This window comes from Sturnira hondurensis, unplaced genomic scaffold, assembly GCF_014824575.4.
Source record: "Sturnira hondurensis isolate 20B ecotype Veracruz unplaced genomic scaffold, ASM1482457v3 Scaffold0000549, whole genome shotgun sequence".
In the NCBI taxonomy this organism is placed as follows: Eukaryota; Metazoa; Chordata; class Mammalia; order Chiroptera; family Phyllostomidae; genus Sturnira; species Sturnira hondurensis.
Genome location: NW_028073180.1, coordinates 1,374,748 through 1,392,957, shown reverse-complemented (window position 1 = coordinate 1,392,957; position 18,210 = coordinate 1,374,748). Strand labels below are relative to the sequence as shown.

Here is an 18,210-nt window from a genome sequence, read left to right as displayed (position 1 = left end):
AGGGTTAACCACTACAGTATTATAGTTCAGGCAACAATGAAGTGGGCTAAGATCTGGGGGAGGGTTGTTGTGTAGTATTTACAGTAGTACATAACAACTATTATTTATAATAATATTAGTTAGAGCAACAATCATATGACAGAATCTATGAGATACCAAGAATAGGGAGTATTGGACCCTCAAAAGTGTGCTAACTGGGCAAGGGGAAGTAAAGGACAGTAGATTAGCAATACACTATGACTGAGGGGACAGGGGAAACCTGTCAAGTGATACAATATATCCAGCCAAGGTAAAGAAGACTGTGCAGAAAGAGGAGGACTACAAAGATACTATTAAAATGAAAGATGTAAGAATAATGAAAAAATAATGAAAAAAATACAAATATGGAGTAACTTGTAGTTTTTCTGTTATAGCAAAATGAATTTTGTCTCTCTGTCTCTACTGTTGGGATACCCCTCTTTGAGTCCAGCTCTGGTCTTATCATCATTCCAAGTCTTTTGTCTCACTTGGAAGGGAGGGGGGTGAAAAGAAAGGGAAAAAAAGCCAGAAGAAGGGAGGGAAAAGTGGTAGGTTTGGAAAGAAAGGAAGAAGGAATAAAACAAGAAAAAAGAAGAGAGAGGGTAAAAGTATTGAAATATAAAACAATAATAAAGTTAAAAAAATAAAAGAGTATTAAAAAAACAAAAACAAAAACAAAACCCTTTTGTTGGTTTCCAGCTGAAACGGTTTTTTTTTGAAATGGTTTCAAACCATTTCTTCTGGTCACACTAGCTGCAACAGTCTGAGGGGCGATTGGTGTGGCCTTTCTCCCTTCTCCGTGAACTCAGTCAGTCTCACGAGTGCTCTCCCAAGATCTGGACCTGTGCCTCTCTCCAGAGCCCCACTGAGAGCAGACTTTCCCCAGGATTCACAGTCCTGGGCTGGGGTGTGGGCATGCGTGCTCCCAGCCAAACTTCCCTGGTCCTGCAGGCTTGGGTGCGAATCTTTCCCAGTGCTATGGCAGAACTCAAGGGCAACTCTCAATTCTCCCAAGCCAGGGACCACAGACTCCACTGGTGATCAGAGCCCTCTGGTTTGCTACCTCATGCCCACTCCTCTCTCTGACACTTTAAGCAAACAGATCTCTCCTGGCATTTTTCAAACTGCACCCGGCCGGGTAGGGAGGGAGCTGATGACTGACTCTTCCCCAGGACCTTGCTGCCAGCCCTTAGCTCCCAAAGACTGAGGCGGACGCCTGGGCCCTGGCATGGCCCAGTGGAGGGCCTGCCGCCTCTGCGCTGTTCCCTTGAACCTTACTGCCGTGCAGCTGTCTCCTCCTCTGGTCATTCAGTGTCCGCTCCAATTTCTGGAGTCCTACCTTCCTATATCCTGGGTCCCTGTTGACTATCCACTGTGCTCCTCCGCAGATCAGCCAGGTTTTTCTCCGGTGCGTGGGGGGGAGTGAAATCCTTTGTCCTACTCCACCGCCATCTTCCCCTGGAATTTTTTCAGCAGCACCTTTTTGAAGGTGCTTAGTAATATTTTCTCCTTAATTAAAACTCCATTACTCATTTATGATCATCTGGCAGGGGTGTCTAACCCATGGCCAATGGGCCACACACGGCCCAGGATGGCTGTGAGTGCAGCCCACCACAAAATTGTAAATTTACTTAAAACCTTTTTTTGCTCATCAGTTTTTGTCAGTGTTTGTGTATTTAATGTGTGTCCCAAGACAACAGTTATTCTTCCAGTGTGGCCCAGAGACGCCTAAAGGTTGGACACCCCTGGTACAGCCTTAGGTGGCAGCAGAAGGAGCCCTGCACTTGGAATCAGAACACTTGGGGTTTGCAGTCCAGCTCTGTCCTGTCCCCTGAGACTTGGCTTCCTGGTCTGTTTTTCTGTCCTTCTGTCCCACACTTGTTGAGGGGATCCACTGAGATCGTTTACACTGAACCCTTCTATTATATGTCCTTGTTATGTAGTTATCACTTTGCTTTTTAAGGATTCAGCAAAAGCCTACAATGGGTTGAGGAAGGTACTAGTAGACAGTAAATAAGTTACTGGATTTATTATTAATGTGTTCTGACAGTCTATAATTTACCGTGTTAATCTTTATATGAGTTATGAACTTATTAAGGCTAAGAATTAGTTAAGTATAGATATTAAATGTTTTCAAGGATAATAGGGAGATAAATTTTTAGGAACAGGGCTTGTTCTTGGTACTGAAGTATATAAAGCATATTATGATTTTCTAGCTCCATGCTTAGGGAGCCTTCTGCCTCACTCATTTGTAACCATTCTGAATTTGCTTAATGTCCATAAGTGAGAAATAGCTATTGGTAGGTCTATTTAGTGTCCCCTTGGATTCTTTGCATTTTCTCTCAGATTAAGCCCCTTGACTTGTTAAAAACTGACCATTTTGTCAGTAGTGACTTATGGTAGGCCTCTCCTGAGAAGTGTAGACTTGGGAAGTTCCTAAAACATGCAAAGTAGAAACATTGGGCATATTTTCTGCCAGTAATGAGCCTAATAAATTAGAAATTTTATTTTAAACCAACAATAATTATACTTGATAGTATGCATACAGAAGTGTGTTAAGTTACATGTATTACCTGTTAATGGACCTGAGGCCATATTTACCAACATTTATAAAACAGTAGAACATATAATGAATGTGGGGGACCCAGCTGCGGCAGGCATGTGAATGTATTTCTCAGTGCAACCTGACCTGACCTATTAAGGGAAAGGAGGATGGAAGCATTTGTTGAATGTCTCTTGTGCTAGTTTAAAATTGTGTATTTAGCCCTGGCTGCTGTGGCTCAGTGGATTGAGTGCCAGCCTGCAAACCAAAGGGTCAGTGGTTCTAGGGCATGTGTCTGGGTTATGGGCCAGGTCTCTGGTATGTGGTGTGCAAGAGGCAACCAAACGTTGATGTTTCTTTCTCTTTCTTCTACTTCTCTTTCCCTCTCTAAGAATAAACAAATAAAATAAAAAATTATATATTTAGTCCCCTAAATAGGTCTAATAGCTAGGTATTTTATTTAGCTTAGTGAATAAAAGTATGGGTTCTACCCCTGGTTGGTTTTGTTGGCTGCTGTGATGATGGTGGTGGTGGTGGTGGTGATGTTGTTGTTAATGAAGAAAAAAACCTGTAAGTTAACTTCCCTTGAAAAGAACCGTTGTGGCTCTGACCCCAGAGTTTGTCTCTTTCCATCACACCAAGCTGCCTTCCAGCTATTACATAATATGAGTAAGAGAAGAGAATCAACCTTTATAGAGTGTAAAGTAAGAAATATATTTTGTAACTTTAATTGTCATTTTAGCTTGTGACACTGGATTGCAGCTTTTTTTCCCCTCCAGTGTGCCTGAGGGACTTCAGTACCTCCCAAGAGTGATTTACTCAGACAGTGACAAATAGCTAATATTAAAGAACAGACTTAAGATAAAGTAGACTACCCATACCAAGAAAATAGCCTTCATTGTTCTGCACTTCATTGTTCTACACATCCACACATATCCAAGTATCAGTACACTGGATTAGTTAAGGCCTGAATGAGAGTTAGGCAACTGATAAAGAGAGAATAGTATTTGCTGATTTGAGGTTCAGTCGATAGGGCTGCCTTGCTTTATTGAGGCAAGGTCCCTATCCCAGACTTGTTGGGCATTGTTGCCGGGGAGTTTCAGTGATAGCATCTGATAGCACTCTCCAAATGAAACACAACTTTAAGGGAGACACTGCCTATGTGAGAAGTTCTAACTTTGAAACATCTTTCTTTTGTTCCCAGGAAGAACCCTGTTGGAGGCCCAATTTCTGTGAACCAAAGGAGAAGGGACAGTGGTGAGAATGTCAGCTCTTAACTGGAAGCCTTTTGTGTATGGGGGGTTGGCCTCCATTACAGCTGAATGCGGTAAGGAGCCCAAGTGCTGGAGTCCGGTCAATTTATCTGCTGTGTGTGACAGTGATTAAAACCTAAGGTCATGATTGGTGTTTGTGAATGTAGTTCAAGCACTGACTGGGAAATTATGAACATTAATTTCAGAATTGAAAATTTCCTTCTTTTGATATGTGTTTTTAGACAAAATAGTTGTTTTGGCTGCTTATTGGCATTTTAGAGTTCAAAGTTTAATGGGGAGAAAGTTGAACCCATTGACCAAACAGAAGTTTTATGAATCATTTTTGAATTATATCATTCCCTATTTTCCTTGTTGCTAGTTTGTTTCCACCCTTAACACATTTGACTATAAAGAAATTTGAGGAGCTCCAAGGTCTTCTCTGAGCCGAATTCAGTTGACTATCATTATGCTGTCACTTTCTGATAATGCACATGATCTATATTCTATTTGTGACTTCTTCATTGCTTGAGGTCCTGTTAATTCCTCTGTTTATTCTCTGGGATCATTCATTCAACAAATACTGATGGAGCAGCTGCCAGAGGGCCAGGTGCTGGGTGGGACACTTCATTTGCTCCCAGGGCTCAGTCATTACTGTCCTGGGAGGAAGGCAGCCCTTGAGGAGCTAGTGAGGACTAGGGCCCAGGGGTTGAGGCACATTAACCACCCACCCATGTTCCTTGTGCGGGTGGGCTTGCCTATTGACAAAATAAATCACGTTTACTGAGTATGAGTTTCACATAGTTGGGTGGATTATCTCTTAGGCTGTACATGAAACTCTTTACTTGCATTGAAAGATTTGATTTTAGACTATAGAACACAAAGTAAGAAACTCCTTAGAAATTAACTTATCTCTTTTCATTCATGATGTACCCAATTTTAGCCTTCACATGTGTAAAAAATAACTTATATTTTAAAATGGATTTTCTGGTTGTCAAATTAATTCATGTATCTACTTTTTACAGCAGTGCAGTTTCTTCAAATCCTATGTAGAATAAATTAAAAATGTAAAGAAAGGAAAATATATTTTTGTGTTTTTTGTTATTTTGCTCTTTTTGTTTCCATTTTTTAATAGAAAAAAGATTGCAAAGTGTGTGTTTCTTAGTTTCCATAACAGTTTATGTGTCTCTTCGATAATATGTCACTATGTATCCTTAGTGAGATTTCTTTTTATTAAATGAAATATTTCTTTAAAATTTTAAGGTACATTTCCAATTGATTTAACCAAGACACGGCTCCAGATTCAAGGCCAGAGGAATGATGGAAACTTTAAAGAAATTAGGTATCGAGGAATGTTGCATGCGTTAGTGAGGATAGGCAGGGAAGAAGGTCTGAAAGCTTTGTATTCTGGGTAAGTGACCTTTATATGTTTCTATTTTACTGCTGACCTTTCAAATGAAAGTCTTTGAGACTAAGGCTTCATAAAGAAAAAAGTAAAGGTTTGAGGTATATTTAAAAAGAGCAAGTAACATGGTAGATTTTTTGTTTTTAATGTCAACTTTTTTGTATTTATATGTGTTTTATATAGTGAATGTTATGGTGAAACTATGTTTTTATTCAAATATAGATAACAACATAAAATTACTTTCATTTTTAAAAAAAGTCCTGTAATTTAGTTTTTTTACTCTGAAAATAGATCAGTTAGAGTCCCTGCAAGAAACAGAATTCATTTGGGTGATTTAAATGAACAGAGATTAATGAAGGGACTACTTAAGGGAACAAATGAAGGATACTGAGGTATCGAAAAACTAGCAAAGTCAGAAATTGTTACCAGCCCAAGGATGGGAATAGTTTAGCAGAGCCTGCCAGGGCTGGAGCCTTGAAGTAGCTGACAAGATGTGCTTTGGTAGTGCTCAGGGAGCGGAAGAAGTCTCCTCTACTTCTTTCTCCTCCCTTTCTCTTTCCCTCCCTCCCATATTCTGTAGGCTGAATGCACCTGAAAGTTAGCTGGCAGAGGAGACTGGGTGATGCGGTCCATAGGCACCAGCCTCACAGGACACAGAGCAGAACAGAGAAGGGTGAGAATAGATCTGGGAGGACAAACAAGGATCAGCAGCAGCACATTGTCCTAAAGAAACTGTTTCCCAGGGGGCTACAGATGAGTATACAGGGGATTATCATTGAGTCTGATAAGTACTAGAATTCTGGTCGAAGTATAAGTCCCTGACAGCGGGGACGAGGGAGGAGGCGGGTTTTCAGAGAAGCTGCTCAATTCAGGAGATGCCAGCTTTTGAAGGATCAAGAGGAGGAGTTAGCCAGGTGAAGTTAGAGAGGAACTATGTTCCCACAGAACTAGTAGTCTGTGCAAGAGACCATGGTGCATTCCAGAAAATGAAAGTAATTCAGAGTGGACATAGTGTGGGAGTTGGTGAATAGCAAGAGATGGAGTTGGGAGTACTAATAAGGGGTTACGACATGGACATCCTCAGGCCATGCTAAGAACCTTGATTTTGTCCCAAACTGGTGCCTCACAGCCCTCCCACCCACCAGTCTCTGAAGGATTTTGTTTTCCAATTGAGCCAATACTTTAAATATGACAAACTGCACATAAAAACCTGAGATTCAGTCTTCTCAGACAAAACATCTGGGCCCATGTTCATTCACTTAGGATAAATAGTAACTGCAGTTAATGCTGTCCTTGATTTACCAAAACTTCTGCCACTCACAGGGGCAGTTAGATACATGTGTAGTTAGATATAGCCCGTTGTACTCACTATGGCTTCTATCTAGTACCTGTAAGTACTTGAGTTTGCCATACTTGTGGCAGACAGGAGCCACTGCAGGGTTTTGACTACAGCAGCAGTCATGATTAGGTTCCACTGTAAAAAGATGCCTGCCTGCCTGATGGAAGAAAGAATTAGAGAGACTAGTAACACTAGAAGCAGGTCATCAGGTAGGAAGCAGAGATAACAAGAATCTGACCTGAGGAGTTGTCCTGGAGACAGAGAGAAAGAAGACAGTCTAGAAAGCTATTTAGGGCATAAGATTGGCATATTATTTGATCTAATATATGAGGGGGTTTCTGGGGAAGGAGGAGACATAGCTAATGTCGATTTCTGGTTTTGGCCGTTGTCTAGATGAAAATTTCATTCCCTGGTCTAGGAAGCAGAAGAGCAGAGGTGATTGTTTAGGCAGGGAAGACAATTAGTTCAGTGTAAGTAGGTAGAGTGTAGTATATGTGAATGGAAAAATTAGGAAGAGTTGGAAATGTATCTTTGGATCAGTGTTGGAAACATGAATTTAGGAATCATCTGTTAAAGCCATGGGAATAGATGCACTCACCCAGGCAGTGTGTGGAGCAACAAGAAATGAAAGCCTAGGACAGATTCTGGGGACTCCTGGAGGACAGAGGTAGGATGATACAGAGGAAAGAAAAGAAATGGGAGAGGGCGATGTTCTGGCAGCTCAGGGAGGAGTAATGTGCAGATATCAAATGCTGCAAGATGTTATATAAGATGCTAATTGAAAAGCATCATTTAATTTAGTAACAAAGATGTCAGTTGTCCACCTATTTTGATGGAGGAGGTTAAGGGGAGCCAGACTGCAATTTGAGAAGGAAATGGGAAGTGCAGAAAGAGTTGGGGTATACAGATGCCACAGAGCGGTTCAGGTAGGTTCATGGGAGAGAGACAATATAACTGAAATGGGGTCCCCAAGGAGGTAGGAGGTGAGCTCTAGAACACCAGTTCAAGAATGATAAATGCTGCCAAAGGCCACCTTTCACCAGGCACTTTATAATGAGAAAGGAAAGGATTTTCGTTTTAACATAAGTGGGCAGATAGTACCACATGTTCACTTAATATTACTGAGAATAAATATGCTTTCACTTACCGAACTAATAATTTGCTTAAGTATTTATGTCCTATTTTGATTATTTCTATATGTATTTTTGAACCATGTTTTTTGATGGATTTTTAATTTTAAGACACCTGTTTTAGTGTAGTTTGTGGAAGGCAAATGGGTGATTGTATCTCTGCCTGTGGATCTTCTAGAGGATTTTAAGTGATTTTTAGAATTTTTTTTGTCCCTTTGTACATTGGTTTGACAGAATTGCCCCTGCGATGTTACGCCAGGCTTCCTATGGCACCATCAAGATAGGTACTTATCAGAGCTTGAAGCGATTATTTGTTGAACGCCCAGAAGGTCAGTGGGGAATCTTTTTTTTCCACTTGTAGACAGGAGGTGGGTTGTCTTCTTTTTAACATATTTTATTTAATTATTTTTAGAGAGAGGGAGGGAGAAAGAGAGGGAGAGAAACATCACTGGGTGACTTCCTCACACCGCGCCCCGCCCCCCCCCCCCCACTACTGGGGACTTGGCCCACAACCCAGGCATATGCCCTGACTGGGAATTGAACTGGTAAACCTTTGGTTCTCAGGCTAGCACTCAACCCCCTACGCCACACCAGCCAGGGCTGTTTGTCTTTTTTATTCAAGTGGTTTTGTATCAATTTTTTTCAGCTTACTTATGATTTTATTGCTGTTCAGGAGAATTCTAAGTGGAAAGTTTAAATGAATTGTGTTTATAGCAAGTCAGTTGTCAGCTGAATTTAGGGGGTGTAAACATTTTAAAAGGAGCAAACATTTTAATTAAAAGGAGCAAACATTTTAATTAGTTATACTCATTTCTAAAATGCTTGTACTAGAGGATATGTCATTACAGTTCTAGCCAACTTAAAATTTTATAAAATCATAGGAATTATCACCTGTATTTCAGAAAAGCAGCCCTGGCTGGTGCGGCTCAGTGGATTGAGTGCTGGCCTGCAAACCCAAGGGTCTCTGGTTCGATTCCCAGTCAGGGCACATGCCTGGGTTGTGGGCCAGGTCCCTGGTTGGAGTGTGTGAGAGGCAAGATGTTTCTCTTGTACATTGATGTTTCTCTCCCTCTCTTTTTCCTTCCCTTCCCCTCTCTCTGGGAATAAATAAGTAAAAATTTTTAAAAAGCAGTGAATACATTTCTTAATAGTAAGAACTGAGTTCCTATACTCTATTGCTGGCTGACTCTGTGACTTTGCTTTAATCCATAGAACCTTACCTCTTTTTACAAAGGGGCAAGCACCTTTAGTAAACTATTAGTAAACTATTAGTAAATAATAATAGTAAACTATTATGTGAGAGTAGTAAACAGGAGCTACAATGCTTTGAAAGTGCTTCATTGTACTTCAAATTAAATATATAAGATGTGCTTTAAAACTTTGTTTCCACATTACCTCATAGGAGTTTGTCTTTTTTTATTCTCCTGCCAGACATACCTTATCCTAATAATGATCTTCATTTACACACATAAATGTATTGCTAGATGGTTACTCCCTTTGTCTGATAATTCACATTCCTTTTTAGATTACAAGAAATTTTGCTGAGTAAAATTCCTTTAGCTAGCAAAATTTGCAATCTTTTTAAAGTTACTTGACTCATAAAGTATAAGTTTATTCCCTTAAGAGGAATAAACTTAAGGGAACTCAAGTTTATTGAGTGATAAATAAACTCACTCAACAAACTTACATACATAACTGAATTATAAGTGAGTTGTAACTGTACTTAGGTTATTCACATGAAGAGCTCTTTAGGTATGAAAAGTCAGCTAATGTCTTTGTTTACAGATGAAACCCTTCTCATAAATGTGGTGTGTGGAATTCTCTCTGGAGTCATTTCCTCAGCCATTGCCAATCCAACTGATGTTTTGAAAGTAAGCAGTGCTCCTTATATCTTCTAGGTTCAATCCATATTTTCTTATTGAGAGCAACATTCAGATAATGAAAATTCGTGAATGTATCATACAGTCTGTGTGTGTTTATAATTAAGTGTTGTGAAGACTCTTATTTCCTACTGATACAGATGAGCTCAAAAGTAGAGTTCATTTTAGAGATGAGTTTTTTGGTGATTAAGCAGAAAAAATTTAAGCTTGGATGCATTTGAATTTTCCATTGAAAATCTTTCTTGTTTTATTGGTCCATTAAAAATAGATGAGCTTCAAGTTTTATAGAAGTGTGCTTATTAATGACCTTTTCTGAATATATTATGTTATCTGTTAATCCAATTTCAGGAAATACTGATGGGAGTACTTACTGAACCACAGTGAGATGTAATGTATTAGATTGCCTTGTTGACAACACCAAGGATTACAGTCTTCTTAAATCCTCTTTGGAATAAGGGAAGGGAATAAACTGATTAAATAAAATAAAAATTAGTCACAAGTTACTTTTTGAGCCCTCTTGGATATGCCTTTCGCCCTCCCTCTCCTTTTTTTCTGTATTATTTAACCAGAGTTCACTATGTTTCTACTTTGTACCAGCTGGAGTACTGTTAGTGTTTAGAATCCAAAAATGAGTAAGACAAAGACTGTGCCCTGAGAGACCCTTCCATCTGGTAGGAGATTCTGAGAAGCATCACAATTTTATGCAGCTGCATGTTGAGTACACTGTGGTTATGCGTGGTAAAGGTACAACACGTGAAGGCACTGTTACCATAATTTTACCTGTGTTGGGGTAAGATTGCTAGAGAAAAACATCCATATTTCTATTAATCTCCTAATCATATATTAGGGCTACAAAAAGATAGTTCCTGTATGTATTTTGGTTTATTTTCACATGTTAGCATGGTAATAAGAGTTTCTTTTAAGAAATTAGAGTGATGTGATATATCTGGTCAAGATGGTGGCATAGGTGGACATGCTTTGTCTCCTTGTGCAACCACAGAGAGATTACAACTATTTCTCAAAATAAATAACTTCAGAAAGTAGAGCTGTATGGAACCCAACAACCAAAGATTTAAAGAAGCCACATTTGTCCAGATGGGTAGGAGGGTCAGAGTCACAGAGATGCTGCGTGGTGTGGTGGCAGCAGTGGCAGTGGAATAGGTGGTTCTACATTTGTGTGTGTTGGATAAAACTTGGGAGGGACACCTTGGGAGCAAGCGATACCAGCCCTAGGCAAGACCACACAGCCCAGTGTTCCAGCACCGGGAAGACAAATCCCTGTAACTTCTGGCTGTAAAAATCAGTGGGGGTTGGTGTGGAGTAAATCGCCAAGTTTTCAGGAGAGTCCATTTAAACAGCACACACGGACTTAGAACGTACACAAACCCACCCACTCTGGGTTTCATCACCAGGGCAATAGCTGGAAGGGTGCCAGTGGCACACAAGAAGTAGGTGCAGTGCCTAGAAACAGGGTGAGTGCTGGGCAAACCTCTAGAAGCCAGGCAGTGGCATTGTTCTGTCTCCAAGGCCTCCCCCAACACAGAGCTGAAAAGTGCTTAAGTGGGTTCCCCTGCCCTGGCAATTACCTAAGGCTTTGCCCCACACAATTTACAAGTGCCTTTTACAGTGAGTCAAAGCAGCTCTACCTAATACACAAAAACAAACACAGAAATATGTATTTCTGATGAATTGATGAGACAAAGAAATATGACCCAAGTGAAAGAACAGAATAAAACCCAGAAAAAGAACTAAATGAAACTGAGATAACATATCAGATGCAGAGTCCAAGACACTGGTGATCAGGATGCTCAGAAAAGTCATTGAATAAGGGAAAAACATAAGGGAAGAAATGAAGGTTACACTAAGTGAAATGAAGAAAAATCTACATGGAACCAGCAGTGGAGAGGATGAAGTGAGACTCAAATGATCTGGAATACAAGGAAGGAAAAAGCATTCAATAAGAACAGCAGGAAGAAAAAAGGATTTAAAAAATGAGGATAGGCTTAGGAATCTCTGGGACAACTTTAAACATACCAACATCTGAATCATAGGAGTGCCAGAAGGAGAAGAGGAAGAGCAAGAAATTGAAAGCTTGAAAATATAATGAAAGAAAGTTTCCCTAATTTGGTGAAGGAAATAGACTTATAAGTTCAGGAATCACAGAGAGTCCCAAAAAAGTTGGACTTGAAGAGGATCACACCAAGATACATCATGATTAAAATGCCAAAGGTTAAAGATAAGGAGAGAATCTTAAAAGCAGCAAGAGGAAAGCAGTCAGTTACCTACAAAGGAGTTCCCATAAGGCTATCAGTGGATTTCTCAAAAGAAACTTTGCAGGCAAGAATGGGCTGGCAAGAGGTATTTAAAGTGATGAAAACAAGCACATACAGCCTAGATTACTCTATCCAGCAAAGCTATCATTTAGAATTGAAGGACAGATAAAGTGTTTCCCAGACAAGGTAAAACTAAAGGAATTGATTGTCACCAAGCCATTATTAAATGAGATGTTAAAGGGACTGATTTAAGGAAAAGAAGAAAATCAAAACTGAAGACTGTAGGGTCACAACTATCAACAACTAAATCTAAAAAAAAAAAAAAAAAAAAAAAAACCACCAAAACCCAACAAACTAAGCAAACAACCAGAAGAGGAACAGAGTCTAGATATGAGGATCATTTGGAGGGTTGTCTACTGGGAGGGGGAAGGAGGGCAATGGAAGAATAGGTGCAGGGCTTATGAAGCATAATCGGTAGGTACAAAATAGAAGGGGATGTCAAGAATGGTATAGGAAATGGAGAAGCCAAAGAACTTACATGCACAACCCATGGACATGAACTAAGGGCAGAGATTACTGTAGGGAAGGGGGTATTAGGAGGAGGGGGGCAAAAGGGAAAAATTGGGACACCTGTAACAGCATAATCAATAAACTATATTCAAAAAAGAAATTAGAATGAAGTAATTGCTCCCTAAACCAAAATAAGGTACCAGTTCTTCAGTGAGAATTGACTTTTCTTTCTTAAAAATGCAGAGAGCTACAACAGACATTTTTATGTTGGAATTTGGTCATGTGAATATTGTGGCATTGTAAAGTTCATTTATGAATTCAAGTGTAACAGACTGTGGTGGGCATCATGTGGCAGTCCTGTGGCTAATGGCCTGCATACCTTTTGGTTCAGCTGGTTGGAAATAATAGTGAGCTGGAGTAACTAATGAAAGAAATATTCTTGTTCATGCTAGGTGTTGCCAAGTACACTGGATATTCTTATTAATATGTTAAATGTTTAGAATTACCACCATATTCTCTTTTCTGCTTAGTAACCTATAGTGAAAAATACCATGTTCTTTTCTTTTCAAAGACTATTTTTAAAAAATTAATTTCTTTTTGATACTTAATGAGCTATTATATGTAAGACATTCTAGACTTAATTAGATGCCTTTGGTTTAATCCAAAGTGTGTAAGAACCAATCCCTATATATTTTTAGTCTTCTGAGGATATTTTCAAGTAGCATTATAGTAATATTTATAATTATAGTTTGTTTTTTTTTTAAATGATTGTTAAACAACAGATTGAATGAATTTTAGAGATCTGTGTTTGGGGAGAAATGTGCTAGTTTCCTTCTCATGTTAGTCTTTAAAATAATCTCCAGATAATGTTAGTCTTTGATATAATCTAGATACGGATGCAAGCACAAAGCAACGCCATTCAAGGAGGAATGATAGGCAACTTCATTAACATTTACCAGCAAGAGGGAACAAGAGGACTGTGGAAGGTAAGCTTGAAGAGGGATCCAACTGACTTAGTTGTTCCCTTTGTTTCCTTTTGAATTTATCTTTCCTATGTGCATCATTTTATTTAATCCAAGTGGTATAATGGAGTAGGGGAATAAGAGTGGTATCTGCCCTTGAAGATATTTTTTTTATAAAGTGGAAATATAAGGAATATATCATGATTTGAAAGTACCTTCTGCATACTTCATATATAAGAAATTCTGTGAAGATTGAGCACTTTGATTGTATTTTTTTTTCCTTTTTAAAAAATTCTTATTGAGGAGGGGTTTCTAGATCACAGTTATGTTGAATTTTATGATGTATGTGGTTTCATGCCTATTAAGTGGAGACTGTTACTAGTGATTTTTTTAGTATTTTAATGACTCATCAGTTCATAAAATAGTCCCTAAAGGTAACCCACACAATCCTCTCTCTACATACAAGGAAATTGGAAGCTCTGAGAGGTGACTTATCCTGGTCAAGTTTTCACGGTTAGTGATAAAATCAGAATTTGACTTTGGAGCGTCTGACTTTCTACTCTGTTCTTTTCTACTTCGTCACTGTATATTTCTACCTACCAGCAGGAAAACATAAATATTGGCCATAGTTTGTGGGCTCAAACTTTTGCACATCTGCAGGGCTTCTTCTATGGAGAGATATCTGAATCGTTATGTTTTTATTCAGGGTGTATCCCTTACTGCTCAGAGGGCTGCTATTGTTGTTGGCGTGGAGCTACCAGTCTATGACTTCACCAAGAAGCATCTGATTCTCTCAGGCCTGATGGGAGACACTGTGTATACTCACTTCCTGTACGTGTATGGATTTTTAAATTAATATTTTAGGTATATGCAAGTTTAGGCTGGAAATTTGCTACACATTTATAGAAACTTTAAAGAAAGCTTACTATAAAAGTATTATATTGTCATTACTTGAAAAATTACATTACAGAAATGAACCAGGAAAAAGTAAAAGTCCTTATCCCTTTACATAGGTAGCAATTGTTAACAGTTTTATAAATACCTTCCAGGTGTTTCCTATGCATATGCAAATATGTATACAAAAGTATATTGCATGTACTTTGTTACACAAAGATTATGCTTTGTATTCCCTTCCTTGTTTTTTATTAGTACTATTTGTCTGCTTTTACTAAGGTAAAATTGACAAGTAAAATAGAAAGATATAAAGTATACAGCATAATGATTTGATATATATACACTGTGAAAAGATTCTTTCCATCATGTTGATATATTTATCACCTCACATATTTACCCCTTTGTGAGTATGTGTCAAAACATTTAAGTCCTACTCACTTAGCAGATTTCAATTAGATAATGCAGTTTTATCAACTATAGTCACCATGTTACACATTAGACTGTCAGACCTCACTTGTCTTACGACTGAGAGTCTGTACTCTCCGGTCTCCATTTCCCAGGCAACCACTTTTCTACTTTTTGTTTCTATGAGTTGGGCTAGTTTTTGTTTGTTTTTAGGTTCCACGTATGAGTAATACCATGCAGTATTTGTCTTTCTCATATGGTTTTTACAATTTAATGACATATTCCAAATGTCTTTCCATATCAGTACAAACAGACTTCATTTATTTCTAATAGCTGCAGATTAATATGGATGTATATCATAGTTTAATCCATTGAGCAGCAATTTGCCCCTTAGGGACATTTGGCAGTTTCTGGAGACTGTAGGGAGTAGTGTTCACATTTGCTGGGTAGAGGCCAGGGAGCTGCTAAACATCTTACAGCAGGACAGACCTGCACAACGAAGAATTACCTGGTTCAAAATCTTTTTAAAAAAATATATTTTATTGATTATGCTGTTACAGTTGTCCCATTTCCCCCCCCCCTTCATTCCCCTGCACGCCCTCTCCCACCCACATTCCCTGCCTTTAGTTCATGTCCATGTGTCATAAGTTCTTTAGCTTCTACATTTCCCATACTATTCTTGCCCTCTCCGTCTATTTTCTACCTACCATCTATGCTACTTATTCTCTGTACCTTTTCCCCTTCTCTCCCCTTCCCAATCCCCTGTTGTTAACCCTCCACGTGATCTCCATTTCTGTGGTTCTGTTCCTGTTCTAGATGTTTCCTTAGTTTCCTTTTGTTTTAGGTGTGGTTGTTAATAATTGTGAGTTTGCTGTCATTTTACTGTACATGTTTTTTTTTAAATCTTCTTTTTCTTTGATAAGTCCCTTTACAATTTCATATAATAAGGGCTTGGTGATGATGAACTCCTTTAACTTGACCTCATCCAAGAAGCACTTTATCTGCCCTGCCAATCTAAATGAAAGCTTTGCTGGATAGAGTAATCTTGGATGTAGATCCTTGCCTTTCATGACTTAGAATACTTTCCAGCCCCTTCTTGCCTGTAAGGTCTCTTTTGAGAAATCAGCTGACAGTCTTATGGGCATTCCTTTGTAGGTAACTGTCTCCTTATCTCTTGCAGTTTCTAGGATTCTCTCCTTCATTTTAATCTTGGGTACATTCTTGGGTACACAAGTGGGCTTGTGTACATTCTAGGACCCTGCGGGTCTCTCCAATGAACTCTCCTGTGAGGCTGGGAGTTTCTCCTGGCACCTCAACCCCCACGGGTGTTTTCAATAGGTGTTTTGAGGCTTTATTTCCTCCATGCTGGGATCCTGGGTTCAGCGACCTGTCTCACTCCCCACTTTCGCCTGGTTTATCTACATGCGAATGTGGGACCGCCATATGATCAGCCAGCTGTTTTTTGCGCAGTGCCCAGCTTCACAATCGTCACCTTGCTGGCTCTGCCTGTTGCCACCCTGTGCCCAGGGTCCATCTTCTGCTGACATGCTGCCTGGTACCACTGCTTTTTGTGCCGCAACCCCTCTTCGTTTGGCTGCCTGACTCCGCCCCTCCTGCTGGTCTGGCTGAATGCATCTACTTTAACTCCTTGGTTGTTGGACTTCCATGCAGTTCAATTTTCTGTCGATTCTGGTTGTTATTTTGTTTATAAATTATTGTCCTTATTTTGGTTGGGCGAGGAGGCACAGTGTGCCTACCTCCGCCTCCATCTTGGCTGGAAGTCTGGTTCAAAATCTTAATAATGCTGAAGTTGAGAAATGCTGCTCTAAGTTACTTGAAACCAAGTGTGGTCCATGCAGTCTTATCAGACTGAAAACTTAGTAGAACCTAAAGACCTTGGTGGGCATTTCAGTATGGAAATCTTCTCTGATCTATGATATGCCTAAAGTTACTGTGATGTCTACTTTTAGGTGAATATATGTAATAGATCAGTGATTTTCAACCATTGTCAGGAACACTAACCTCTTTTCCCTTAAATTGTCAAGTGAAAAAATGACAATAGCCAACACATCAATAGCTATCTGGTGTGAACGAATAAAAACTATACCTAATTTTTTGTCAGATTGGCAAAAAGTACATTTTTTGTTGTGCTGTAGGATTTTAGGTGCAGCCTATGTGTGCCATGAGATGAGAAAGGTTGAAAATCACTGCAGTAGGTCATCCTTAGAGGATGTTCCTTCACATTTCTGTGATTCTTTGACATTCCAGAACCTCAAAGGAATTCTTAGATGAGGTTGGAATTTATAAGCCAGTATAATCAGTGCTGGTGTTTAAGAATCTTGTGCAACTCTCTGATTATGGCCCTCATTTTTGATACATTTCATCTTGTTACATGTTATTTTAACATAGTTTGAGAGGATACTGTTTCTTGCCTTTACAGTGGTGGTGGTGACCTTTTCGTGGTATCTTCTTTATAGCTCAAGCTTCACCTGTGGCCTAGCAGGAGCCCTGGCTTCCAACCCTGTGGATGTTGTGAGAACACGGATGATGAATCAGAGAGTCCTTCGTGATGGCAGATGCTCTGGGTACACAGGCACACTGGATTGCTTGTTACAGGTGAGAATGAATGTCCATCTGTGTAGCGTTGGGAATTCTTTTGTAGCTCATTAGTTTCTATCTGATCCTCTAATCATGAGTTTCTTATTATTTAAAAACACAGTGTTTATAGCAAGATAAATCTATGGATCTGTCACTTATTATTGTGTGACTTTGGTCAAGGTACAAACTCTATATTTCAGTTTCCTCATAAATGAATGGGACAATAATAGCTCCTATATTATAGGGTTATTGAAAAATAACCCTGTAATAGTACTTACAAACGGCATTGTGCCTGGAATAATGTTGTAAACCTTGTTAGTGTAATTAATAATAAGGCTCAGTATTGTGAAATAAGCAAATTTGTTTTACTTAATCTTTGATATTCTATTGGATTGCTTCAGTCAATGAAATTGTTCCCCAAATATATACATAGATATATATTTATATTTATGTTATTTATTTATTTAACCTAAGAAGTAACTAAATGTTGAGGACTGTTATAACTAAGATGAGGGATAGTGTAAAGCCCTTAGGCAGTACAGTTTTCTCACACAAGCTAGCTTTTATAAATACAAAATCTAAAAGTTAGAAATGAAATTTCATTTTCTTCATACGTTTGCTTTGCTGTGAAGGGTGAGAAAATAGTCCTATTTTCTGTAATCATAGTAGAACTGTGTCTCTTTCCAAAATATGTATCCTTTCTGTTGAGTCAAACTGGAGTAAGTATCCTTCATTCAGACATCTTACAAAAGAACTTACCAATGGTACAGTAATTCTTAGTTTACATAGTTGGGCCTATGTCTCATCCGTGGACAGAAGTTTGCTGCTGACTCCCCTAGTAAAAGTGCCAGCAGCCGAAGCTTAGGGACTGCTTGTATGGTTTTCCTTTTCCCGCATGATGCTGGCAAATCTAGGATTGCGTTAAGGAAGCAAAGATATTTATTTGTATTCATCCAACAGTGTGAAATAGTGATGGTCTGAATTTTATCTTCACCACCATTGCT

At 39.0% G+C, this 18,210-nt stretch overlaps 1 protein-coding gene across 2 annotated transcripts in view; it reads left to right on the top strand.

Moving 5' to 3' along the window:
- Positions 1-18,210, top strand: part of SLC25A30 (solute carrier family 25 member 30) — a 32,020-nt gene that overhangs the window by 11,974 nt on the left and 1,836 nt on the right. The window contains exons 2-8 of one of the 2 annotated variants that reach the window (XM_037041747.1): positions 3,765-3,887; positions 5,074-5,221; positions 7,919-8,013; positions 9,470-9,555; positions 13,238-13,333; positions 14,016-14,140; positions 17,086-17,224. In XM_037041747.1, the coding sequence (XP_036897642.1) occupies positions 3,824-3,887; positions 5,074-5,221; positions 7,919-8,013; positions 9,470-9,555; positions 13,238-13,333; positions 14,016-14,140; positions 17,086-17,224 (753 nt within the window). In that variant the 5' untranslated portion in view covers positions 3,765-3,823. Of the gene's footprint in view, positions 1-2,969; positions 3,888-5,073; positions 5,222-7,918; positions 8,014-9,469; positions 9,556-13,237; positions 13,334-14,015; positions 14,141-17,085; positions 17,225-18,210 lie in introns of those variants that run through there. The other variant, XM_037041756.1, reaches the window with a different exon arrangement.